Raw genomic sequence first — 26,275 nt, forward strand, 5'->3', positions numbered from 1 at the left:
AGATCATCGGTTGTCCTTGAAGTGCTCATCTGCCATCCATGAGGGATTGGAGGAAATGGGATGCCTGGGCATCTGGTCAGCTTGCATTTGTTTTTACCAGAATTTCAACCCAGCATGGCTCTGAGATGGCTCTGGCATTCCTGAGCGGCCAAGCTTTTGCCACTGATTTCTTTCTGCCAGTGGCTGAGGCCACCAGTCATCTTCCCTGGGATATTGTGGGAGAGAAGCATGAACAGAACTTAAAATATCTCCCTTTCCCTATCTTCCCACCTCTGTACCTGCCCCCCACCTCAGATTCCTCCTAACTTGTCATTAGTTCACCCCAGCTTTAGCCTCCTCAGGGGTTAGTCATAGTTTTATATTAACTCCTCTATCTCATTTCTGCAGTTCCTCTATCATTGGGGTTTTTTTGGAGGCAGCCAGAAACAGGCTGTGGTAAGATTTGGAAACATTTAACAGTGAAATAATATTAATGAAAACATTTGACAAACTAAAATGTAAATACGATGTGCCTTTAAGTATTACTATCACAACATGTGAAGATGTGGGGGAGGGGAGAGGAAGGTTCTGGTTGTAATGTCCTGATCTTTCACATCAGGGAGTCAAATGATCACACCTAAATTGACATGTGGAACGTAAAAACGATTACTATAAACTCAATGTGTTTATTTTTCCTCCAAAATATTTTTGTTATTATAGAAGGGTCTTTAAAAATAAAATCTCTTGAGGCTAATAAACATTTATTTGAAATTTTACTATTCTTTCAGATTCAGGTTTTAAATACAAATAAAATGAAATGCAATAACATTACAAATAGTATATATAAAACAATCACATATTTATCAAAATATTTCAATACACCTGTTTTGCCTTTCTGGAACACAAGCATAAAAAGATTCTAGAGTGATACCCCTTTAACTGCTAATTATTTATGAGCAGTGGCATTTGAATTTTTTAACCTCTAGGAGTGCTTGAATAATTTATAGTAAGTATGCATTCCTTTTACAAAACTCATACTGGTTTTCCTTCATATAAGAGGGAAATTAAAAAAAAATTAATTCTCTGCTTGCTGTAACTTGTCATCATTACCTTGAGTAGTTTATTTGCAGGCATGCTCTCTGAACTTCCAGTTTAATTCTAGGCTTACTGTTAATTCTCTTTGGAATGTAACTTAGAAACAGCAATGCTTGTTTTATTTTGTATATTTGTTAGAGGAAAAGTGTAGCTATCAGGATGCTTGTTATATAAAAAAAAGAATGCTAATTTAGAGTTGCAAACTCCATTTAAGATAGGAAATTAAGTTTGCTCACAACCCCTTGACAAGTAGTCATTGCCTATGTCTCCTCTGACCATGTTATAATCAATCTGAGAGTGTATAAACTAAGTAGAGTCCTTGAAGAATAAGACATTTAATCATAAGCTTTCTTCCTTAAAAAAAAAAATGTATGCAAGCCCTGGCTGGGTGGCTCAGTTGGTTGCAGCAGGTTTGATTCTAGATCAGGGCACATACCTAGGATGTGGGTTCGATCCCCAGTTGGTAGGGGAGGCAACCAATCGATGTTTCTCTCTCTCACTCTCTCTCTCTCTCTCTCTCTCTCTCTCTCTCTCTCCCCTCCCCCTCAAAATGAATTAAAAAAATACCCTCAGGTGAGGATTAAAAAACAAACACAGCCCTTTTCCAGGGCCCCACTCCTACACTGGTCCTTTCCAACATTCACCTGGATTTCTCGTGGTTTAGCTTGACTCTTAAAGGGTGTGTGTATATATGAAAATTCAAATACCTTCAGAGGCTATGCAGGTGACCCAGGAACCTTAGCTGCCCTAACAGTACAGGGACCATCTGAAGGGGAGGCCTCTACTCAGCTCCAGGCCCTTGTTATCAGGCTGGAGTGCTGGCCCAGGGTTTTCAGGAGAAAATCCACGATGCAAGCTCTCCCAATGTTTGTACTGAATTTAAGAATATAAATGTCATGTGGGCCAATTAGAACCCTTGCTCTGGGCCCAGGGACAGACGGTCTGCCTTGTAAACAGCACATTCTGGTGCAGGGACCAGCTTCAGCACACCAGTACATACTCCGGGCAGCACGCAGCCTGGCCACCAGGATGTTCTGGAATGTTCCCACTGCTTGCTGGTCCTGCCCTTGGCTCTGGACCCGCTAGAGCTTCCCAGCTCTGATCTCCAGTGCCAGTTCTCCCTGCTCAGTGGCCATGATGACAAGAAGGAGGCCTCCCTCCCTGCCTTCGCCAGCCAGGCTCCCTTTCTCAAGTGTACATGCCCCATTGGCCCTTTAAACCCAGAAATCTGGCTGCACCTCGCCTCTGTTCAAAGTCTGTCAGTGGCTCCCGTCACGCACAGGCATTACCCCAGTTTCTAAAGGAGGTGTGCATGGGACACCCTCCCTCCCAGCACACTTCACCTCCACCCACTTGTAACTGTGTGCACTACCTACCTCCCGGTTTTCATGCAAACATACATCAAGCTTTCTCATCTCCGAGTCTTCACTCCTGCAGCCCCCTCTGCCCAGAACACCTTCGCTCTAAGGCCCCTGATTAACAAACTTCCCCTGCTGCCCCTGATCCCCAATCTCTTAGGGAACCAGCCTTTATCACCTCGGCGATGCCATCACATGCCCTCACTTACCCCTAGAGGCATTGCCATGCAGGTATCCATCTGTCTGTCTGCACGCCTGCTTCCTGGCACTGTTGCACCTGTGGTGGGTAACCACACACCTGGTGTGCCTTGGTTGTCTGTCTTCCTTCCCAAATTGTAAATTCCAAGGGGGAAGGGATTCTATTTGTCTTGTTCACCCCACAAGCCTTGGTGCCCAGCACTTGCCCAGTGCCTGAGTCTGTGACAGGCTGGGCACCTGGACACTCCCCAAGGTGGGCAGTGCCAGGGATACAGACATCGGTCTCTCGCTGGAGACCGCTCCTAACCCAGGGCCAGGCTCCAGAAGATGCTCTGGGAACCGGAGGAAGAAGGATCAGAGGCGACCTGAGGCCCCTGTAAGGACGGAATGATGACCACACACTGTGCTCTGGGTGGCTACCCTGCCCACGACGGGTGGAAAGGCGTGGGGGAAGCTGTGTGTGCTCGCTGGCACTCGAATGTGTTTATTACATGTTTGTCCTGTAAATACAGACACACACACTAACTGGTGCTTTGCCGCGGGGGAGGGAGAGTGGAAAATCTGTCAAGATCATGTCCGTTGAGCAGGAGCAGGTGAGCTCAGACCCCGAACACTCTGGGGTGGCTAGAATAGGAGGATGCGGGAGTGGAGTCAGCGCGCGGGGGAAGCTCCGCAGGACCTAGCGCGCCGGGGCGGGGAAGCTGGGTTGTCGGAGGCGTGGGGCGGGTAGCCTGGGTGGGAGGTGGTGGTGGTGGGGACAACACTGTAGGATCCGACGCAGAGCCGGTCTCCCTCGCGTCCCTTCGCCCACAGGCGTGGCACCGCCTCCTCCGTCTCATTGCGGGGTCCCTGCCGATGGGGCGGCGCCCCCTGGTGGCCGACTGCCACTCTGCCTCCTTCTCCGTGGAAATGAGAGAAGAGCAGCGAAGATCCAAGTTGGCTGCGCCTCAGGTTCCTGGCCTGTGAAATGGTGTGATCACTGCATCTCATAGGGCTTTGGTGACAATCAAAGGCACAAACTTATGGAAAGCACTTAGGACGGTGTCTGAGCGCTCAACACGCCTGGGCTATGGAAGGGCTTCAGGAGCCCTTCCGGAAACTCCGTGCGTCTGGAGAGGCGGCTCAGGGCCAATAGTCAGACAGGGACAGTGTGAAACCTGCCTGGGTGCTTCCCCATTGTGGACCAAGGGAGAGCTCCGGCCTCATCCTGATCTCCCAGGCTGTGAGGTGTACCGAGGACCAAGTTTTAAACGAATGTTGGCCCCACCTGGAACCTCCAAGGCCACGTTTATGGATTTGGTGTCCATAAAAGGGATGCCTGGTATACGGCACATCGGAGCCAAGAGGAAGGGGTTAGCAACACATCTGGGGGCCTGAATAGATGCCCCTTTAAATTAGCTGCCCCACTCTTCCTGACACTGAGCCTTCTGACTTCCAGCTGCAAGCCTGGGGTTCCAGCGCCCAGATGTGGGAGAGAGGAGGTGGGAGAGAAGGGAAGGAATAGAGCAGCTTCCACTCCACCCTGGGCTGGGAGAGCCTTGGAGCACGGGCCAAGAGGGAGGTTCCTGCAAGCATGTGAGGTGGAGGCTCCCGTGAGCGTGCAGGGAGGACAGAGGACAGCTCCTCTAGGGTACAGCACGGCACGCTCAGGAGTTCTCCCAGCGTAGGCTTCAGGAGGGCATCCTGAGCCAGGAGTGCCTTCCTGGGACTCATTGGTTGGGCTCTGAGCTGTTCTCCAAGCCCTGGGTGGGAAGAGGTAGCCATGGATTGACCCAGGAGCAGGACCAGGCTGGCCCTGCTTTTGCTGGCCTCGTGTAAGCCAGCCCTCAAGACCCTGTAGGAGCCTCTGAGCCTGGTCCTAACTGCCTCTCCAGGCCTCACCTTTGTGGGCAGTGAATTCTCAGAACTTGCGCAGGTTTTCCTGCTGCCTTACCTTTGCCTGGAATGTTTCTCTCTCGCCCTCTCCCTTCCTCTCTGAATTCAATTACATATATATTTGCATCGATATGAAATGGTGGTACCTCAGGATCCAAGCGGTCTGGATTATTGAGCCACCATTTGGAGGCCACTGCCCTGGAGAGTCACCTGAACCCGCAGTGGACTTCAGTTGAGCAAGATATGAACTCCTGTTGTGTCACGTGACAGACGAGTGAGGTTTGTTTCCATAGCATGGCCAAGCCCAGTGGTCGGCAAACTGCGGCTTTTTGGCCCCTTGAGTTTTTAGCAAAGGCCAGCTTAGGAGTACCCTAATTAAGTTAATAACAATGTACCTATCTAAAAACAATTTGGCTCTCAAAAGAAATTTTCAGTCGTTGTACTGTTGATATTTGGCTCTGTTGACTAATGAGTTTGCCAACCACTGGCCAAGCCCATCTGACCGAGTTACCCTAAAGGAGTTTGCTAAATGGATGGCATTGTGAACTGTAAAGATCTATGCACATTTCAGTTATTGTCATCAAAGAGCAGCAGATGCCTGGAGGGCAAGGACTTCAGCAGATAGGCTGAGCCGTGTATAGTGTGGCCACACTGCAGGGGTGGGGTGGGGCGGGGCGGTAAAGAGTGGACAAATGGGCAGGGTGTGTCCTAAGAGAAAAGCTTGCTCTCACTTAGGATTTGCCAAGGGCTTGCCCAGGACCTGGTTACATATTTAATCTCGGAGGAAAGGTTATAATGATTCTGGTGCTCTTGGTAGGAGATAGACATTTCTCCCATGTATTTAGTTCCTGTGATTATAAAAGATAGGAGTCCTCTCTCTCTCTCTCTCTCTCTGCCACACACACACTCTGCCAATCTCTTTGGGAATCTGTAATACAATATTTTAATATCAATTTGATACTGACTGGATTCAGTCCCAGCTTAAATGCATCTCTCCATCTCTGAGACTGGTTGGGAAAAAGAAATCACAATGTGGCTTTGTTTCCTAAGCAAGAATCTGCGAACCCGTCACCAGGTGGGGGTGTTCCCCTGAAGGTCTGTGTGCAGATCCTCAGGGCCTTTTCTCCTGGAAGCCTTTCCTCTTTGTCCCCTTTTCTCTGCAACTCTCCTTTAACTCGCGGTGCTGTAGGGCTAAGGTGACCCTGGTTGGTGAACAAGGGCTAAGGCAGTGGTCGGCAAACTCATTAGTAAACAGAGCCAAATCAACAGTACAACGATTGAAATTTCTTTTGAGAGCCAAATTTTTTAAACTTAAACTTCTTCTAATGCCACTTCTTCAAAATAGACTCGCTCAGGCCGTGGTATTTTGTGGAAGAACCACACTCAAGAGGCCAAAGAGCTGCATGTGGCTCACAAGCCGCAGTTTGCCGACCACGGGGCTAAGGTGACCCTGGTTGGTGAACAGTCGTAATGATCTGGCTACTTGAAGAAGTAAGCAGGTGGGTAAATGAACTGTTACCTGGTTCTCCCCACCTCCAAGACCCATCTTACATGGCCCTCAGTAGATTTCCCCACCTCCATCCCAAGGGCCTGTGAACTTCAGGGGGAACAGAGAGGCCTCCTCGCCAGATCAGGATGACTCAGTAGAGGAGACAGAGTTGGTGCTGGAGCTGGACCAGACAGCTGGACAGCCTGGTCCGAGTTCAGGTCCGACCAGTTACTATTTGCACGAAGTTGGCCACAATGGTTACTTCCTTGATTTCAGAGTCCTCATCTTCAAATGGGGCCTTAAGATCGGTCTGGTCTCAATTGTGGGGCTATGGTGAGGACCACCCTAGAGGGCTTTGAGACAAAGAATAATTTAGGGAGACATGGCATTCAATTCTCACTGCATTTTCCCTCTCTCATGCCAAGAATGTTCAAGGAAGGATGGGATAAAAAGGTTCCTGCAGAACCTTCCTTTCCTGGCTTCTTTGTTCAGCCCTGAGGGACTGGGAGAGGAGTGGAGCGGAGGGGTGGGCTTCCTAGGACTGGCCAGGGAGGACAGCTTTGGTGGTGTGTGCACAGGGAGGTGGTTCTAGGCTGGAATCTGGTCTCTGCAGCGTCTCCAGGCTCAGGGGAGAAGCAGGGGAGGGGGCCTCAGACTGGGAAAGAACCAAAGACTGACAGTGGCAGGGCCCCACAGCCCACAGATGGCTCTGGGAGCCAGCCCCAGGCATGGTTGGCATTGACTTGCCAGCCAGCCAGCAGGAAGAGTGAGGTTATGAAGTCAGACATAACTGATTTAAAGAAATAACTGTGACACATTTTGTACTCTCAAGCTTGGAGAGTGACAATCCTATTCTCAGTACTGGTAAGAGCCTAATACAAATGTGAACACTTGGACTGTGTTGCATGCCCACTAGCTCCGGACTGCAGCCATTCAGGAAATCAGATTTGTTGGTGCCCCTTCACCTTGTCATCCCTCACGCCCATTCGAGCTCATCAAAGACCTATCAGGTCTGTAAATTTTTCAGTGGCCTATGCACACGTGGGCATCCCCAATGTGGGGCTGCACTGTGGACCTACCACACAGGGTTTCACAACCACCCACATCAGCCCGAAACAAGGATCCAGTTAAAGGATCCACTCCTGGGTCCCCCTCAGACACCCATAAATAGACTCTGAGGATGGGTGGAGGAGGTTGGAAATCTGCATTTCAGCAGCATCCTCTGTGAGAGTCTGGAACTCAAGGAAGTTTGTTAAGCTTTGCTGTAGAAGTGGAATGAAGGTGACGCCATTACATTCCCCGCTGGCAGCTGGGAGGCAAGATTTGGGAGTGGTAGTATTGGCTGCGACCAAGTGATCAATGATGATTATGATATTAATTCTGTTTTATATTATGGACTTAGCTGTTCATGACAAACCCACTTCTGAATTTTAATTCAAGGGCCAGGATCAGGCCTTCTGAGAGCCCAGCACTATGGGCCTTTTACCATTAGTTACCTACAGAAATGTCACTGAAGGAGCAAGAAGCACCTGCTGCCTGCTTTGTACCAGGCTGATGGGTTGAGAGTTGCGTTATTTCTGATTCCCATGACCATGGACCCCTGAGGGTTGTGGCATGGGCATCTCCTCTGGCCAGAAGGTGCAGGTTCTGCCTGCTCTCTGACAGATACACATGACAGTACAAATTCATGACCAACTTACATCAATAGCAAAACTATAATATATTAATAGCAACATCACAATAGAATAAAGGCTCGGGAAGGCAACTGATCTTCCAGAATCTGAAGGTTGGCATCCACCGCTCATGAACTCAGCGGGAGGCAGTGCCTTCAGAATTTAAATGACAGCAAGAAAGACCAGGGTTAGTTGCAGGGAATCATTTTCCAAGCAGGACCATTTTAAATGCTGAACCTGGCCCCTGAGGTTGTACGGAGCCCCCCTTCCTGAGTGAGGTCTTTGGAAATAAGGCTGGTGGCTTTGGAAATAAGGCTGCTGTGATCATGGCTTTCACCAAGTTCAGTCTCCTGGCAGTCTGGCCATTGACACAATGTTTTGGCCTTTGCAGAGGTCGCTTCTGATATGTTTCTGGAAGAGTCTTCCACGAGGAGTGGCCTCAAGAGATGCACATGTGGCAGTGACCAGAGCCCAGCCACCCCGGAGGACACGGTGCAGCCAGGCCTCTGCCTGGCAAATGGACAGGTGCAGGGTCAGTCTGGGCACCAGGGACGGCCAAGATCCTGTTATCTCCGGATTTTTGCTGCGCCTTCCCCGTTCCCCCCGCTGCACACTCTGGGAGGAGGCCCTCGTGTCGATGGAGAGGGGGCAGGTGGGGTCGCAGTGATGCTCAGTGGAGAGCCCTGTACTAACAATGCCCTGCACAAAGTCCAATAAATATATTTGTGGATGGAAGGCCTCCTTTGTTGGCTCTAACTGTGAACCTCTACCGCACGGCTGCAGTATCGACTCTGGCCATAGAGGGCGCCACCTCCGGAGACAGTGAGATGAGGCGAGAAAACATAGATGAAAACCAGTGTGTGTGAAACCACGAAAGTCAACCTCGCCAGCCTCTGTTTTGTGGGCTGCAGCTCATCATCCAGCTTGGCAGCTTTGGACCTTCCCTCAGCTTTGTCACCTGCTTTGCTGTCATCCTGGGCTGCCTCTCCTTATTCTGTGGCATCTGAAGTTCGGACAGGGAAGCCCCGCGGGAAGCTGCCTCATCCGCTCCCAGGGAAACAGGCAGAGGGTCTTCCCATCACTCTGAGATGAGGGGTCTTGTCCCCACACTGTGGGGGTGGGAGGCTGGGCAGCAGGACCATTTCACAGCCTTCCTCGGGTCTTCACTGTGGTGTGGCTTTCGTAGTTTGAAATATCCCCCCGAGAAAGACAGAGACAAACAGGCCCAGGCCCAGGTACAGAAGGGCCTAGAATTAATGTGAACAGTATCTGGATGACCTATCCTCGGGTCTTGGTCCCTGCTCTAGTGCCTGAGTGTGGTACCTGGAGGGGACCAGCTGGCTGACCTTCCCACCGTGGCAGCTCCCAAATGGCCTCTTGGGGCCGGAAGGAAAGTCTGAGAGCAGGGGAGCCGGCCCCTCTTGGGTTCTGTGCTGATGCTGAACCCAGATGTAAAACGGGCTTACAGCCAGGCTCCCCCATCTCCTAGCCCACTCAGCCCACACCCTCCTTTCTCTGGGTAGATACCCCTTTTCTTTCTCCAGTTAGGACCCTCCCCCTCCCCCACACTCCCCACAGGACTGGTCAGGGCTGCCTCGGGGGCATCCTCTCTGGAGGACCCAGCACTGAGGAGCACGTGGGATGTGGGTCCCTCCCGAGGAGCCAGTGAAGACCCCGCCCTGCAGCTCTGTGCCCACCCAGCCCAGGAGCACAGTAAGCCTGAGTGGGGAGCCTTTGGGAGGAGGCAGGGAAGGCAAATGGTGCCTGGGGTTGTCTTCTTATTTAAAACACAGAAAGGAAATGACATATTAACATGAGTAAATACAGGCAGGCATGGAAGGGCAGGTCCACGCTCTGGAGCCGGAGGTGCCGGGCCCAGGGCCAAGGCTCAGATGAGGCCCGCGGCCTTCTGCACGTTGTACTCCTTGTTCTTCTTCACCCGCCAGCTGACGAAGAAGAGCAGCAGCGTGCCCAGCACCTTGTAGCCCACCTGCAGGCCCAGGTACCTGTGGGCAGGAGGACACAGGGCGGGTGAGGGGCTGGGGAGGCTCTGTAGCCTGCGTCCCAGGGCCATCAGGAAGAGCAGCGACATTCTCACAAGTGGCCCAGGGAATGTGTCCTCACGACGACTCAGGTAAGGATCTGTCACCACGTAGGTGTGGACCGTTTCCCCCATTCCTTTGATCCACAAGGGTTCAAGCCTCCCTGTGAGGAGGCTGCGCCTAATCCAGTGGTCCTGTCCTTGCACTGCCGCCCCCTAGAGGGCCAAAGGAACACTGCAGCCCAGCCAGCCCTGAGGGTCCTGTCCTCCCAGCAAGCCAGAAGATAGGACAACTTCTCATCGCCCTCCTGGTCCACCCTCTCCTGGCCTTCTGTTTCACTCCACACCATTCCCAGACCCACCCAGCCCCCTCAAGCCCACTCTCCTCCCTGTTTCTGGTCTGTGTGATGATGGCAGCAGGTGAGGTGGCTGGAAGGGGTACAGAACTCAGTGGCACAGTAGGTGGGCTCAGACCCACGGAGGCAGGCTGGACCCGCCTGCCCTTGACCTCTTCTAGGAGCTGTGATGGGGCCACCTCTTTGTGAGCAGTGACAAGCTGGCCTGGCATCACCATTCCACAGTCACAGCCTCTCCCTTGGACTCCAGCCATCCCCTTTCCCTTGGACATACTTCTTTTTGCTGCTGTCCCTCCCAAGGGCCTTGGGGATCCCAGGTTGGGGGGGTCCACATCAGAGTACCCCCAAGTCTTGTTACTTGGTTGGCTCTCTGCAACCATCTCTGAGATGCCCATCACCGATGGCCCCTGCTCCCTGACTATGGCAGCTCCCCTCTGATCTTCTCCCTCGGAAGCCTGACAGCCCCCACAATAGCCACCAGAACAGATGCCTGCCCTTTGCTCAGGCCTGGCGCCTGGCCTCCTGGACACTCGGCGTGCTGGCCCTCACCTGTTTCGGAGAACGTCGTTGTTGTAGTAGGCGCAGGCCCCTCGCCGCCCTGAGCACTGTGAGTTCCACCGGATGCAGGAGTAGTCGATGGTGAGGCCGTAGAGGGCTGGAGAGGGCAGCCAGGCTGGCATCAACAAGAAGAGAGTTCAGAGAGCTCAAATCACATGGAGCTGCCGGCAGAGATGCCTGGCAGGGTGGGGAGCCAGCCCCTACACCCCTGCATGTTACAGGTGTGAGTACAGCTCTGCCCTGCCTCTAGGAATCGCTGTAACCTTGGGAAGCAGAATAGCTTTCTGTGAAGCTGGTTCATTTAAAAAAAAAATATTTTTATTGATTTTTTACAGAGAGGAAGAGAGAGGGATAGAGAGTTAAAAACATCGATGAGAGAGAAACATCAATCAGCTGCCTCCTGCACACCTCCCTACTGGGTATGTGCCTGCAACCAAGGTACATGCCGTTGACCGGAATCGAACCTGGGACCCTTGAGTCCGCAGGCTGACGCGCTATTCACTGAGCCAAACTGGTCAGGGCTGGTTCATTCTTCATCATCTGAACACCTCACCCCATCTCAGTTGGTGAGGGCCCTGCAAAGGCTCCCTCCCACTCAGCCGGCCCAGGAGCTCACACACAGACACGCCCCAGAATGATAATGATCATGGAAGATGCTTCAGGGCAAAGTGCAGAGCTGGCTCCCAGGAAACAATGCGCAGAGGGCTCTGTCAAGCTCAGCGTTTGAGGTCAGAAGGTACTCCTCGGTAGTAACTGAAGTCCCTCCAATGCAATTGCCATATACCCCCCTGCAGTGCTCACCCGCTAGGTCCTAATAAACACACCTCCAGTTGAACCTGGTCCTTTTACTTCCTTAACCTGCAAGGCTCTCCGTATCAGTGCCTCATTTATCTAGTGCCCGGATGTGTTGGGAAGGGGCAGTTCAGCATAAGCAGTCTGGGGATGAGCCTGCAATGTGGGGTGAGACCCACGCATGTCCCTGCTCCAGTCCATGCACCAGGGAGGGCTGGTGTGTGCCCTGCTCCCGAAGGCAGCTCGCCCTCCCGTGGGCACTACTGATCCCGTGTGCACTGCTCCAATTCTCCACGGGCTCTGGGCTGCTTGCACAGGACCCCGTGTGCACAGAGGAACATTTGTGAATGGCAGTGGGAGTGAGTTTTGTAAAACGGGAGGGAAACCAGGGCTGAGCTCAGCTGCCATTCTGGCTGGGAGAGAAATACGAGGTTCTGTTCTGACGGTGAGTTCTCAGAGAGAGGTTAAAAAAAAAAAAAAATACCCGCTTTCAATTCTCTATTAGGTATGCTCAGTTGTGTCTGCGTTTCCCTTTTCTTACATAATTTAGTTGGGAATTAACGCCATAGATGAAATCTTTCTTAACTACAAGTACCAAGGAAATTGCCCATATTGTGTTTTGGGGCAATTTGGGGTTGTATTGATCATGTACAGCTTCTCTTTACAACGGAGATGAGAGAGGACTAACCCATCCCAGCCCTGCACCCCATTGCCCTCAGCTGTCCCGGGGCTATGCCTCCAGAAGGGGGTGTCTCAGACACTTACCCAGCAGGCGCATCAGCAAGAACTGTACCCCAATGGCAAACGACTTTTCTTCCTGGTTCACCACACTGAAAAAACAAACAAACAAACAAAAAACAGGAAATGAGCGGAGGACTCTGGCCATGCCTCCCCTCAGTCAGGGGCAACCAGCCTCTGTCAGAACCTGCCCTCCTACAGCCTGACGAGCCACTGGCAGACTGGATCCACCGCAGCCCATGCTTCTGTCCTTTGTATCAATGGTTCTCAAAGCTGGATCGCTGGACCAGCAGCATCAGCATCCCCTGGGAACTTGTTAGAAATTCATACTCTCAGGCCCCACCCCAGACCTAAGAATCAGACGCCCTGGAGGTGGGGCCCTCTCCTCATCATGGCCTCCCACATGGTCCATCTGACTTGGGGTGCAAGAAGGGAATCCTTTCAAGGGCCTTAGGTGAAAGTGGTGGTCCTTGGAATGCACTGGATGGGGAGTGGCGGAAAAGAGGGTGACGATGGTGTGAGGAGAAGCCCTATGCCTGAGCTCTGAGAGTCCCTACACATTCTTAAGCATCTACTGCTCTTGTCCCGGACCACTTCTCAGGGTCGTGGTTGCAAGGCGCAACCTTGAAGCACGAGGTAAAATCGTCCCCTAGACCAAGAGCAGGCTTGGTCTATAGAAGGGGTGGCTCTCCCAAGAGCAGCGTTCCTCGGCTGTGACATAAACCCACTGCATGTGACACACACACCCCTGGGCACCTCCATGTCAGCCCCTAGGACTTGAGGGACAAGGATGGATGATGCAACATGAGGTCCATGCTGCTTGCTGTGCTATGAGTAGCAAAGTCCTTTGCCTTTGACCCTGGAGTCTCCTGTCTTCTGCCAGCATCCTTGAAACAGTAGCAGATATGGGAGCTCAGGAGCTTGCAAGCAAACTTGTAAAGAGGGTAAAACCCCAGACCCTGACAAGTGGCTGCTTTTGCTTCTCCCTTAGCTCCTAGGCTTCTGGGGAAAATAGGTCAGTGGTACCTAATTAGCTGTTGTTCTTGTTGTTATTATTATTATTAGGTTAATAGTGATAATTAGCCAATATGTAGAGCACCTGTATTTACAAAGGAATTTACCATATAATCCTGACACCAATCCTTTGAGGTCCACATCATTAACCTCCTTCCATAGATGAGGAAATTGAGACTCAGCGAGGTTGGCAACACCCAAGGACATTCGGCCAGTGTATGGCAGAGCTGGGCCTTGGGCCCTATACCCCACTATGTAAATCCCATGGTTTTCTCTCTCTGCTTGTGAGGCAGGTGAGGACAGGAGGGAGGCAGGCCGGGGTGGGTGAGGTGAACTTGGTTGGCAAGTTTTCTCCTTTGCAGCGAGTGAGGTGAGGGAAGGGTCATTCCCTGTCAAAACCTCAGAGACATTTAGCTGCCACTGTAATGGGACACCTCTGCCCTCCCCTCCTGCCTTGGCCAGCCTCCCCCTTCTGACCTGAGGACTTAGTCTTGGCTCCTAGCACACTGGACTTTTCTCATTTCCATCCTTTCGCATTGCCCTCATCCCGTCTCTGGAACTTTCCTGATTTTCCATCCCCGATTTTATCCGTCCTACTGAATTCTCCTCCCTCCTCTCTGTTCTTTCAGGATTTTAAAATAAGTGAATCTCCAGGTATTCCCACAGCGTGGAGCCAGGCAGCCTGGCTTTGGCACGTGGCTCAGCTGTTCCTGCTCTGCCCTCCTGGGCTAGTGGTCTCCCATGTGCAGAATGGAGGTGCTAACAGAGCTGGGGAAGGGGGCGACGCAGCGAGGAGCTCTGCCCAGAGCCTGGCACGGGTGGGGCCCCGGCACTGCCGTGTTAGCATCATCTCCCCATTTCACCCAAAGAACATTGTACCTCATGTTCAAAGGACTCCGAGGACCAGGAAAGGGAGGAGAGATAAGTGGGCATCTGGGCACAAAGAAAAGGCAAACGCGGGCAAGGAGAGGTGCACTCACCGCAGAACCATCATGTAGAGGGGATTGTGGGAGATGCAGGCGATGAGGGACACGAAGGAGATGAGGAAGATGGTCGAGTGCAGGAAGTCGGCGCAGGGGTTGGGGCACGATCCTGTCTTTGCTGAAGCAGATCCCCCGGTCACACAGCTGCAGTTCAAATAGATCTTGAAAAAGGAGAGGAAAAAAGAAAACATCATTACTTTGCTTGCACACACATCAAACGCCTGCAGTTTGCCAGACAGTCCCTCGGGTTTCAACCCCTCTGCCCTCTGGGTCCCCTGAGGAGCTGGGTGAGGCTGGATTCAGAGGCTGGAGAGGTCAGCCGAGGGTTTCAAGGTGTCCCATGGATCCCACCCCTGACCCCTGTTTGGGCAATAGGAACCAGCTGGCTCCTCCAGCAGGTGCACCCACATCTGTTCCTGCAGGATTCCACTGCCAGGCAAGGCCCACCTGGCTTGGGACCAGGGACTGGGAGGGCTCTTCTCTGGGCCAGGCCACCCTATGCCCAGCAGCCGTGGCTTTGTGGGTTGCTGTTTTTGCTGTGTGTGTATTCATTGCAGGGAGGGTTAGGAAGGTATAAATAGGGGCAGACAACAGAGAACACACAATAGAATCCACTAAGCTCTTCATCTGTCTGGCCTTTGCCAGAGAGGAATTCTTCCTGTTTGTACAGGCCTCCAGGGAGGAAGGTCCCATCTCAAGCCGGCAAGCCCACATGGTCAACACTATAGGACAACTGAGCACTGCCCAGGTGGTCTTTACTCCCCCGTGTGCAGTGTCTGACGGACTAGCCTATCACCCTTTTCTTATAACTTACTATTTTTTCCCCTTGATATTATGCTAAGGGATGATGATTTATAGTACTATTTGAAACTTGTCAGGATTCTTTCTGGAAGTAGGTGAGTCAGAGGTAAGTAAGTGATAACAAGCAAACCACAGAGGCCACCACAGACTCCTCCGGCTAGAAGGCAACTGAGAGAACATCTTGTCCAAGCTCCTTGTCCCTGCTCTGCCTGAGACTCACACTCTTCTGCCCACAGGGGTGGCCATGGAAGCAGCCTCCCTTATCCTGGGAGAGAGGATGGGAAGTGGGGGTTAGCCTTGCCCATGACCTCCATCCAGGCTTAAGGGCATAAGGTGCGTTCCCCTCCTTAGGGGAACTGCACAGACTTCCCAGTGCTCTTAGGAAAAAGAACACCCAGCTCCTAAACCTGGCCTGCCCAGCTCTGGCCTCTGCCTGCTCCCTGGCCTGGCACCAACCTCGGCCTTCTCTCATTTCTCCTACATCCAGCTCAGCCATGCCCTGGGGCTTGGTGCTTGCTGTTCCTTTAGTGCAGTGGTCGGCAAACTCAGTAGTCAACAGAGCCAAATATCAACAGTACAACGATTGAAATTTCTTTTGAGAGCCAAATTTTTTAAACTTAAACTTCTTCTATCTCCACTTCTTCAAAATAGACTCGCCCAGGCCGTGGTATTTTGTGGAAGAGCCACACTCAAGGGGCCAAAGAGCCGCATATGGCTCGCGAGCCGCAGTTTGCCGACCACGGCTTTAGTGCAAATACTTCACCTTCAGGTTTTCTTCTGGTGGTTGAGTTCTAATGTCACCTCCTCAGGGAGGCCCCCAGGCACACTCTGTCCATTAACTCTCTCAATGGCATGAGCTACTTTCTAAAACGATCTTGTGCATTTATTGGATAGAATTCAAACTCCATAAGAGCAGGAACCTTGTCGGATGGGTCCGCCACTATAGCCTCAGCATGCATCGCTGTGCCAGGTGTCCATTGTTTGTTGAATAACTGAACAGATGACTCAAGTTAGTTTGCTGCTGGCTGATCCTAGAAGGCCAGGAGTCCCTAGCGCTCAGAGGGCTGATAGGACCTCACTAAGTGAACTACCAAATGAGGGTTACACGTATGGAAGGCTGGTGGCCAGGAGGTACATGACCTTGAGTAGATGTGCCCCCAGACTGAGACAGGGTCCTGGGTTCTAAAGTCAGATCTGACCCTAAGTAACTGCATGACGTCAGGCCATTTGTGTGGCCACACCTGGGAGCTGAGGGGGTGAACCTAATGCCCTTGATCGCTGCTTCCAACTCTAACCTTCCAGGTCCACATTCCAGAGGACCCTGTGTCCTTGACCTATCTGGGCCTGGTCCACGTTGGCTTTCCAACAGGACCAGGACGCAGGACCCAAAGATGCCCATTAGGACCCGTCAGGATGAGACTGGGAGGTCTCCGCTGAAGGAGTGCTCCGGCTGGTTTCTGCTCCGAGCCTCAGGAATGTGCATTTGTTGAATATCGGCCAATCTTTAATTGACTTTGGGCTGTAGGCATCTGGTCATGACCTTGGGGAAGGGGAGGTAGAGAAAGGGCAGGTGTGGCCTGGAGGCCAGGATGGGGCCATGAGGATGGGGTGGGTGGTGCCCTGCCCATCCTGGAGCCCAGGTGCACTCTTTGAGGGCACACACTGAGCTCAGGGACTCCCGCCCTTACCCGTTGCTTGGAGGCTACGGAGCTGACGTTGATGTGGCTGCAGCCCGCGTGGCACGGGGAGAGGTACTCTACCCCATTGTCTCCACAGACCGGGTAGAAGATGGAGTCCGGGCACGAGCAGTCCCTGCGGCAGGCAGGAGGCTGTGGGTGTATAGAACTTGATGTGCTGCCAGGAAAACAGGAAACAGGGACTCAAACAAAGCAAGACCAGAGAAACATCTCTCCACTCCGGCCCAGGGCGAGTTCTCGCCTGGCTGGTGCGCTGTATGTCTTGGTGTGTCTGGGGCCGACAACACCATGAATTATGCCTGTTGGGGCCGATGGTGAATTGGCTGCTGGTCGGTCCTCATGGCCCCTCTCTGTTTCTTCCACTACTTGAAGCCCAACCCCACCAGCTGTGAGTCAGAAAGGCTCCGCTGGCAAACCCTCCCCCCCCACCCCCCACCACCACTGCAGAAGTGCTCAAGACAAACAACCAAGCAGGACTCTGATGGGAGAGAGAGCAGATGCTCCAAAAAAGTCACAGGCAACGTTTCCCTTCCCTTCTCCTCCACCTGGGCTCCGGCTGAGGGGCGGGTGGGGCTCCGTGAAGCAATCCGGGTCTACCTGGTTCCTGTCCCTCGGTCTATGTAGACTTTGTCCTCCATCCCCCTGAGCCTCAAACAAGGAGATTTCACTGGATGATCTCACCATTCCCGCCATTCCTCCTACCCGATATTCATGATCTTCTTTAGGGAGGGCTGGGATAGGGCTGACAAACCACAGTCCAGAGCTTTGCTCAAATAATTATGCTAACAATGTTCACATTAACGGAGCCTCTATTATGTCCCAGGCACTGTGCCAGGGGGTTTGTCATGCACGTCATCACAACAATTCTATAATTATTATGCTCCTTTTATGGATAAGAACACTGAAGATTTGAAGATCAGATAAGTTAAGTAACTTTCTCCAACTAGCAAGGGCTGCGTCAGAACCGATGACAAAACCCGCTAACTCCCAGGGAAGACACCCATAGGCCCAGGGCCTTCTCAGCTTCTCTCAGTCCACAGTCAGCCTGCAGAAGACCAGTACAAACCAGAGGTTTCCCATCCTGAGTAACCATACCCCTGCTCTCCTTCCCCCACCAAAGACAGAAAAAAGGTTATTCCAAAGAGAGAGACAGAGAAAGCACCGAGGCTGAAAGGTACGGCGTCTCTCGATGTTGCAACCTCGTTAGGCAAAGTTTAAAAGAAGAGGTGGCTGAAAGGTAGCACCCAGGAAAAAGCTAAATGCTCCCTTCACAAGCCTCTCAAGTTCTTTCTGAACTTGAAGCCAGACTGAAAACGTAGGACCACGTTGCTTTATGTAAACGGACAGGTATACTTCACCTGCCCTCGTTGTAAAAGTCTGCCATCCCTTTCATTGTTCTTTTCAAGTGTCCTTCTCTCATCTTTCTTCAGCAGCTCAGTGAGACTCTACTTCTGGCTGGCACAGAGCTGATGCCAAACATAGCTTATTTCTTGGTTCCCGAGGCTCACAGCCCTACAGAGTCACCCTGAAACCAAACTAATTCGTTTTTGGTGCTTCTTACAAAAACAGAATCTTAACCCTGATAGCTGGTGGCCCACCAGGACCCTCTGATTTCTTATAATTCAGCATTTTATTCAAGACCTGGTTTTCTAAGTATCCACATAAGAGATTAAGGTCAAAAAGAGAGAAGAGAGAAGAGAGTTGAGAAGGCAGAAAGGAAGAGGTATGGCAACCAGATCCAGGCTCTGGCCTTTAGCAAAGGGTATCTTCTCACGCCTCATTCCCATTACCTAGGTGGGTACACCTCCGCCACGATTGGGGTGGAGCATCCCATGAAGAAGAGAGGGATACAGAGGATAATGGAGATGGTCATGATGGTGGCAGTCACGCGGGGAATGGTTTGCAGAGAGAAAACAAAACGCTTCATGAGGATTCCTCCAAACAGCATCCCCAAGGCCGCGGCGGGGAGGTTCACAGCACCTGGAGAGAGAAAGGAGAGATTTGGGTCTGTGTGCGTAGGCCTGGGGGGCGGGTGTGTGGGCACAGACACCGAGCACAAAGAAGGGGCACAACTTCCTGAAGGAGCACTGGAGGTGTTCCATTACAGTAGCAATACCTGACATTCATTGAGCACTTACTCTGTGCCAGGCACACCTGCAGAGTTGCCTTGACCTAGAGGGTTGCCCTGCCTGTGCAAAGAATAAAGAAAGAAGTGGGGCCTTGTGTCCAGAAGGATATGGGTTGAATGTACATTTATTGGGTGCCTTTCATTGCCTGACCGCTCACTGCATCCTAACTGTGACCACACGAGGTTAGCAAGGCTCTGGTGGTGCCCCCTGCCTGCTAGTCAGAGGCCTAAGCTAGAGACGTAAAGTCACATCCAAGGGCCACACAGGGGTAGGGGTTCGCACCCTGGCCACCTTGCCGCATCTATATAGTCAAACTCACCTGTGGACTGAGCCTAGTAATTCACTTGGATGCTTGGTGGGACCACATCAGTGCTTCTCAACCTCACTGGCAAAAACACTCAATGCTGAGCCCCACCCAGAGACGCTGCTGTACTGAGGGGGGTGGGGCTGGGCATCTGTATTATTTAAAGCGCCCAGGGGAGCCTAAAGTGTAGCCAGAGCCCAGAATCCCTGGGTCACATACTCCCTACCAAGCAAATGCATTCAAGTGCCTGAGAAGAAGGAGCAGAACCAGGAGCATTTTACCTGAAATTGATGCTCTCTTTCCCCTGCTGCCCGCAATGTCTCAGGGCCTCTGGGAGGCTGTCGGGCCTCCAGCCCCTGATGGGGAGGAAGGCAGCCCCCCGCCTCCACCCACTCCTGCCTGGAATGACAGGGGCTCAGCAATTTGTTCAGAGCACTCTAGGTTGCCAACCAAGAAAACTGTCCTTAAACGTCTTTCTCTTGGGCAAGTCCTCCTCCGGCTCCTGTCTGTGTCTGGTCTGGCTGGCACTCACCGATGAGGAAGTTGGCATAGGCCGTGGAGGCACCATACTGCTTCTCCAGGAACTTGTTGAGGAATGTGGAGAGGCCGGCGATGACGGAGGAGAAGGTGCACTGAGCCAGGACCACCAGCATGAAAAGAGGGTTCATGAGGAGCTTCAGGAAGATGCGGGGAAACCCTGGAAACAGATCACCATCAGGGGCCAGGCCTTCGTGGGCCACAGTCGTCAGGGTACTGGGAGCCCGGCCACTGCCCTTCCTCCTCCCTCCAGACCACGCTCCTGTCTTCCTCAGGGCAGAGTCGGAGGCACTGAGGTGTTCAGTGGCCTGGCCAGGGCCGCACAGCCTCTCAGACCCCCACTCAATGAGAATATGGCCTGCCAGTGTGGCTCAGTTGGTTGAGCTTCATTCCATGCATCAGGAGGTCACTGGTTCGATTCCCGGACAGGGCACATGCCCGGGTTGCAGGCATGATCTCTAGTAGGGGGTGTGCATGAGGCAGCCAATTGATGTTTCTCTCTCATCAATGTTTCTCTCTTCTCTCTCTCTCTCTCTCTCTCTCTCTCTTTCCCTCCCTCTCTCTGAAATCAATAAAAACATATTTAAAAATAAATAAAAAATGAGAATGTATCTGAAAGAAATCAGATGGCAGGTAGATAAGAAATAAGACTAACACTGGGGACATTCACCTCCACGTAAAGGGAGGAGAAAGAAGAACATGGGGCCAAGCTGGCTCTGCTTGAATCTGTGTCTCCTAGCGGAACCCCTCCTGTGAGATGGGCCAATTATAGGCCACCTGTTCTTAATGCTCCTTATCATACACAATACCTCATGGGCTTGGGCACTCCCTGATTGCCCCCCCACCCCTGCCACCAAGCCAGCCCACCCAGGGCTTTGCTGGGTCACTCACTTACGTTTAATGAAATCCACCAGAGAGCTTCTTGGCTTGACTGTCATCTTCACTGCCTCGTCCGTCATGGCAGGAGACGTCTGAAGGCAGCAAAGGAAATCAGTGTTAATGGCCCAGGCTCCCCACAGACACACTTCCTGGGCCCTTGACCCTTCTGGTCTCAGTGGCTCAGGGCTGGGCAGCACTGAGCTGCCCCAGGTGTGATGGGAGGGTGTCCAGAGAATGTCTCTTGAAATAAATGCCACCTGCATTTAGTGAGCCCAGTGCTTTGGCTGCTGACCAGAATGCTGCCATGCCAATGCCTCCCAAGATAGCTCTGGGCATGTTATTTCACATATAACTTCCTCACAACAAATGCCAAAAAGGGTCTGACTGGATCCCACCCTTTGCCTGTCTGTCATGGCTACGTTTCTTCCTTGTCCTCAGATTCCAGGGGCCGTGGGCTTCTGAGCCACTCTAGTCTAGAACATATGTTTCCAGCTCTGTTTTTCTATCTCCTCTACAGAGTCCCTTCTTCCTTCTGGGCCCAGAGTTGCGTCCCGCTTAAAGCTCGGTCCTGGCCCTGTGCCTGAACTTTCTGTGCATACCTCCTCAGTGAACCTGCCTACCTCTTCTGAACTTATCAGCTCGAGCTCTACACCGCCACACATGCAAGGCCCTGAGTGCTGACAATGTGCGGGTCCTCCAGGGAAACTCATCACCAGGCACAGGAGCTGCCATTCACTCATTGCTCTCTCCATGTTGGGCACTGTGCCTAGCACGCCATTGTCCCACTCCTCACAGCCTCCTTCTGGGATACCTACTCTATCTCCAGGATTGTAAAGAAGAAGAAACTTAGAAACAAGGAAACTTGCCTAAGACCACTCATTGAGTTTATAAGTAGCAGAGCTGGACTCAAACTCAGGTTTGCTTGATCCCAAAACCACCATGATGTGTTGCTCTCTGAAATTTCCCCCCAAGACAAGCCCAGATCTTTCTACTCCTGCCCCTCCTCCCAAACTGGGCCAAGATCTCATACACCTCATTGCTGAGCGCTGAGCTCTGTGTCTGGCTCACAACCTTGGTCTAATTGTAGCCCCTCTTCTCCTGCAAACCAGGTCCACTGCTGAGTCCTTCTCAGCACTGCCTGCGAACACCTGTGCCCTTTGCTTCCTGAAGAACGTCTATGCCTGCCCGGGCCTCAGCGGTCATCCCCTGTCTCTGCACTGGCCTCATCAGATTTTCAGTCTTCCTTCCTTCCTAAATCCCATCCTCAACCTAGCTGCCATGTTGCCACCTGACTGGTAGCCCCATCACTGCAGCACCCCAGAACTTCATGGGATCAAAACAGGTTTTAGACCCATCAGCCCACCATCAAAGTCCTCACCCAGACTTCTCATCTCTGTTTTCCATTCTCATCCTTCCCTGGTTTCTTTCCCCAACAGACGTGACTGAAAGATGGGTAGGAGGTCAATCTGCTTAACTATGATCTACTCTCAGCCTACCCTCACACTCAAGCACTAGGAATCCCTTCTTGCTCAGTCCTTCAGGCATGATGGGCCCTTTGGAATGCAAAAGTCAACTGCACCAGGTCACTCAGTCAGTTTTTATTTTTATCCCAGTTTAGATGAGCTCAGTGTTTCCCTAACTACATCCCTGGATGCTACCATGGGAAGGGCACACTGATGAGATATCATCTTTTGGAAATTCACCAGCACTCTTACCTCTCAAGGCCTCTGAAAAGTCTGCATCATGAGACTTATTTAGATTTCACTCAGAATGTGCTCAACTGGCTGCAGCTTCTCAGATTTGTTTATTTTCTACCCTCACCTCCCTTTCTTAAACTCCTATACATAGAGTTATGGGCTCTCAGAACCTACCTCCACTCCTCTGGTCATTGTGCGAGGAAAGAAGAAAAAGGGGAAGGAGGTGAAAACCAAGAAGGCCGAGGAAATGAGCAGGCCCAGCCACCAGGCTCCAATCCAGCGGGGGTCTCCAGGGCTCAAGTTAATTAACTCTGAAGAGAAAGCAAAGGACACAAGTGTTTGTTGGATGAATGCATGATCTCACCTTACTGGGAAGAGACTCTGATCAGGGAGATTTTCTCCTCACTATGGAGAAGAGGTAAAGCCATGAACTAGAACCTTGGTCAAGATGGCATTCCCTATCCTGGCCATTCTGGTCTTCCCAGAAAATGGAGGCCACTGCACCTGAAGCAGAGCATCAGATAATCCCAGGCTGAAGGGATCAGAACCTTAGCCTCACCTTATTTTACTCCCAGTCTTTGGCAATAACTCTCTTGAGGCTTATCACGGGCCAGACACTAGACTTCATGTTTACATCTGTTATCCTGCTGGGTTCTCCCAATAAGTCTATGAGGGAGGGGCTATTCCACCCATTTCCAACCTATCAGGAAACTGAACTTTAGAGAGATTAACCATGTCCTTGTCCAAGGTTAAGATTATTGATCAATTTCAAACATATGTCTTCCTGGTGTCCAAACTTGAGCTCTAAACCACTGATACTATTGCTGCCCAACTAGGTTGCTCCCTAAGAAAGGAGGCCTCATCATCCTCAGAAGCCCGAGGAAACAACATCCACAGAGTGGGCTGCCTGGCCTCCAAAGGAGATGCATTTTCCTGGCAAGTCTCCCCTCCACATCTAAGAGCCTGCCATTGTGTTTCTTTTTGTAAGGGAACTACCTAGGAGGGAAGGAGAAGACGAATGGACCTCAGCCAAGCAATGACAGGCGTCCATGGGCACTGCCCCTGGAGGACCAGGAGTTCAGTTGATATTCTTTTGGTCAACCAACAGCCAGGAACCAATGCAGGCAGTGCCAGTGAAAGGGCAAAGATGGCTTGACCCTGAGGCAGGAAGCTCCGCCTGGCTTTCCCCTTTGGTTTGAAGTACAGGCAGAGGACACCATGCAGATGACATCATGGTCTGATGGACCAGGAGACAGGAGTCTGTGGGTTCTGGCAGCAGGGCTGGGTTTAACACCTGCTCACATTCTTTGTGGGATGGGCAGGCTCTTATCTGTGTGCCTGGCACAGGTAGAGGTGTTATTCCTGAGGCTCACACCTGCCTTCCAGGCACATCTTCTGGCTGGTGGGAATGATTTTAATACCACCACCAAGATAGGCAGCTGTGATGGCCTCTTCCCTAGGTCTCAAGGTTTTCCTGCAGCTAACCTGAGTTGCAAACTTCCTGAGGGCAGAAAATGAACGTGTTTTTTTTTCCCCCAGCAGTGTACCCCCCTTCTTCCTAGAGTCCAACATGGGCCCTGGGAGGGGAGGCACATGCCATCTGTTCCGAGCTGTCTGAGGGACAGCAGGAGTGAGCACAGGAATGAGCAAGTGGCAATGAGTATTTGCAATGAAAGCTTCATTTTCTGCCCTTATTGGCTGCGAGTGTGAGGGGTGGAGGTGGGAGGGCAGGGAGGCTGCTTCGTGAAATTGGCAATGGGACAGGCATCATCACACACACTCACCTGTGTCCACCCTGCCATAGTCCACAAAGATCTGCAGCACGACAGAGCCCAGCAGGTACCCAAAAGCCGGTCCAAATACGGAGATGGCAAATAAGATGGCTGGAAAGGAGAGCAGGGTAAAGAGGCTGAGGGGAACTGAGAAGGTGTGACAGCCCCAGGCTCCTTCCCTAGCCGAAGGATTCCTGAGATGTCACACCATCTGTCCTCTGACCCTGACAAGCCCACACCTATGGCATTTCCCCCAGGCAATGCTAGAACCGCTCAAGATCCTAAGATGTGCAGAACCAAAGCTGTTTCTCCTCCAGCCAGCTGCCAGAGAGATCCACCTGTCAGGAGGGAAACGGTCTCCCTGGCATTTAAAGATGCCTGCCCAGGGAAGAGCTGGTGGGCAAAGGCCTGTGCAGGGACAGTGTTGGAGGTCCTGGCAGGAGCTTGTGAGGCCACAGAGCCAGTGGGTGTGGTCTGTCTGGTCTGGAGTATAGGGCCCTTGAGGATGCTCAATATGGCTTGTGCTAAGGGAAGGATTTGAGCAGTCAGATAGTCATCTACCTTCTTTGCATGTGCTTCTTTGAGGCCAACCTGTGCATAAGTGGATGACTCAGAAAGACATGTGTGCCCCGGCCCAGGCCTCGAGGGCTTGACAGCACCAGTAGCTACTGCTGGTCAAGGAGCTTCCCTGTGCCTGACGGGGGGCTAAATGGTTACATACATGACCTCATGTAGTCCCACAGCTGCCCAGCACACAGATACTGTCAGCCCCATTCTGCAGGTGAGGAACCTGGGGCCCTGGGGCTCAGCCACTTGCCCGGATCCCATAGCTGATAGGTAACAGAACTGCCATTCAAACCAGGTCTGTCTGATCCCCAAACCTCTGCACTCGCTTGCTGTGTTGTGGGGCAAAGAGGGTTAAGACCTCAAATTAGGCTCCCTCAGAGCCTAAGTGTCAGATCAGGACCCACCCCGCCCTGCAGCCCTCTTCAAGCCTGTGACTCACAGATGTACAGGGGCGAGTTGTTGGGCTCCGAGAAGTCGTCCACGTAGGAGATCCCAAACGGCTGAATGGGCACTGTCCCAATGCCTGCCAGCAGCTGGGCGAACACCATGAGACCCCACATGCTGCTGGTCTCCTTCTGGGTGTCCTGGGTGCTGCTGTGGCACTTACTGGGCGGCAGGTCCTGCCAATGCTTCTGACAGAGCTCGGTGTGGAGGAGGCTGCTGTTCCCTGCAATGAGAGGGCAGGCCGGTCACCACCACCCAGTCTCCTGGCTCCACCGCCGGCCTCCGAACCTGGCCTTTCTCCCAGGCCTTTGGGAGCGACTCTGGGAACGAAGGTGAGAGGAAGGGGCGAGGGTGGGCTCCCTGCTCCCGGTGCAGCCCTTCTCCAGTGGGAGCGGACGCTTCCTCTCGTGGGCATCCGTTCTTTCTCCTCTATGGGTCCAGGCAGGGAGCTGAGCGTGGAGGGATCAATACCTTCATCCCTGGAGGAGAGGGCCACCCAGCTGGAAATGGGGGGTCCGAGGTAAAAACCCAGGCTTGCCAGCCTTCGGTGCCCTGAGCTCAGCCTCAGCTTAGGACCCCAGAACGTGGTTCCCTACAGAGGGCGGCGTCACCCTGGCCTGCGACGTGTGCAGCTGGGTCCTCCAGAGCCCTCACTCTTGGACGAAACACTGCATCACACTGGAGAGCCTCCTGCCAAAGGCATTTAACATCCGTCTGAAACCTGGGCGGCTCCCAAGAATCAGAGAACTTGGGAAGCTGGAAGACCCGTTAGTTCAACCCCTCCTGTTGCAGACGGAGAGCTGAGGCTGCATCCATCGGAGCCAGGCCACACCGTGAGACCCTCTGTGAGGGTCCCGGAGACCCCCAGGTGGTCTGTGGGCACCCTGCCGCCTGTGCTGTGGGGACGTGGCCAGGCCGTTTTAAATCTGGCCCACAAGGAACAGTCAGCACTGTCAGCTCTCCAAGATCTTAAAGGTTCTTGAGGGCTCTTTCCCATGAGATGCATTTTCTTTCTGCCTTGTCCAGGCCAATGGAAACCACTTGCATTACTGACCCGCCTCTGTGGGTTTTTTCATTTAGCATTAATGGGATTCAGTTTGATTCTCATTTGTGATGCTCCCAGAGAGGGTAGAGCCCTGAACTAGGTGGGCATCGAAATCCCACACAGGAAAACAGGGCTGTGGACCAGATCTGCCTCATACACTGGACTCTGCTCAGTGCTGTTGAGCTCGGGGCTGCTGGGGACCTTGGGGCTGGGGAGAGGTCAGCCCTGCTCCTGGTCCTCTCCCCTCCCCCACA

General features: G+C 52.4%; 1 protein-coding gene across 1 annotated transcript in view; it reads right to left on the reverse strand.

Moving 5' to 3' along the window:
- Window positions 1–7,695: 7,695 nt before the first annotated feature.
- Window positions 7,696–26,275, reverse strand: part of SLCO2A1 (solute carrier organic anion transporter family member 2A1) — a 69,908-nt gene continuing 51,328 nt past the window's right edge. The window contains exons 4-14 of the mRNA XM_008153029.3: window positions 24,972–25,199; window positions 23,978–24,076; window positions 22,368–22,504; window positions 20,513–20,588; window positions 19,613–19,777; window positions 18,438–18,627; window positions 16,639–16,804; window positions 14,147–14,310; window positions 12,180–12,244; window positions 10,614–10,737; window positions 7,696–9,673 (exon numbers count right to left, since the gene is read on the reverse strand). Of these exons, the coding sequence (XP_008151251.2) occupies window positions 9,556–9,673; window positions 10,614–10,737; window positions 12,180–12,244; window positions 14,147–14,310; window positions 16,639–16,804; window positions 18,438–18,627; window positions 19,613–19,777; window positions 20,513–20,588; window positions 22,368–22,504; window positions 23,978–24,076; window positions 24,972–25,199 (1,532 nt within the window). The 3' untranslated portion in view covers window positions 7,696–9,555. The remainder of the gene's footprint in view (window positions 9,674–10,613; window positions 10,738–12,179; window positions 12,245–14,146; window positions 14,311–16,638; window positions 16,805–18,437; window positions 18,628–19,612; window positions 19,778–20,512; window positions 20,589–22,367; window positions 22,505–23,977; window positions 24,077–24,971; window positions 25,200–26,275) is intronic.

The sequence above is a fragment of the Eptesicus fuscus genome, chromosome 18 (genome assembly GCF_027574615.1).
Source record: "Eptesicus fuscus isolate TK198812 chromosome 18, DD_ASM_mEF_20220401, whole genome shotgun sequence".
Classification (NCBI taxonomy): domain Eukaryota; kingdom Metazoa; phylum Chordata; class Mammalia; order Chiroptera; family Vespertilionidae; genus Eptesicus; species Eptesicus fuscus.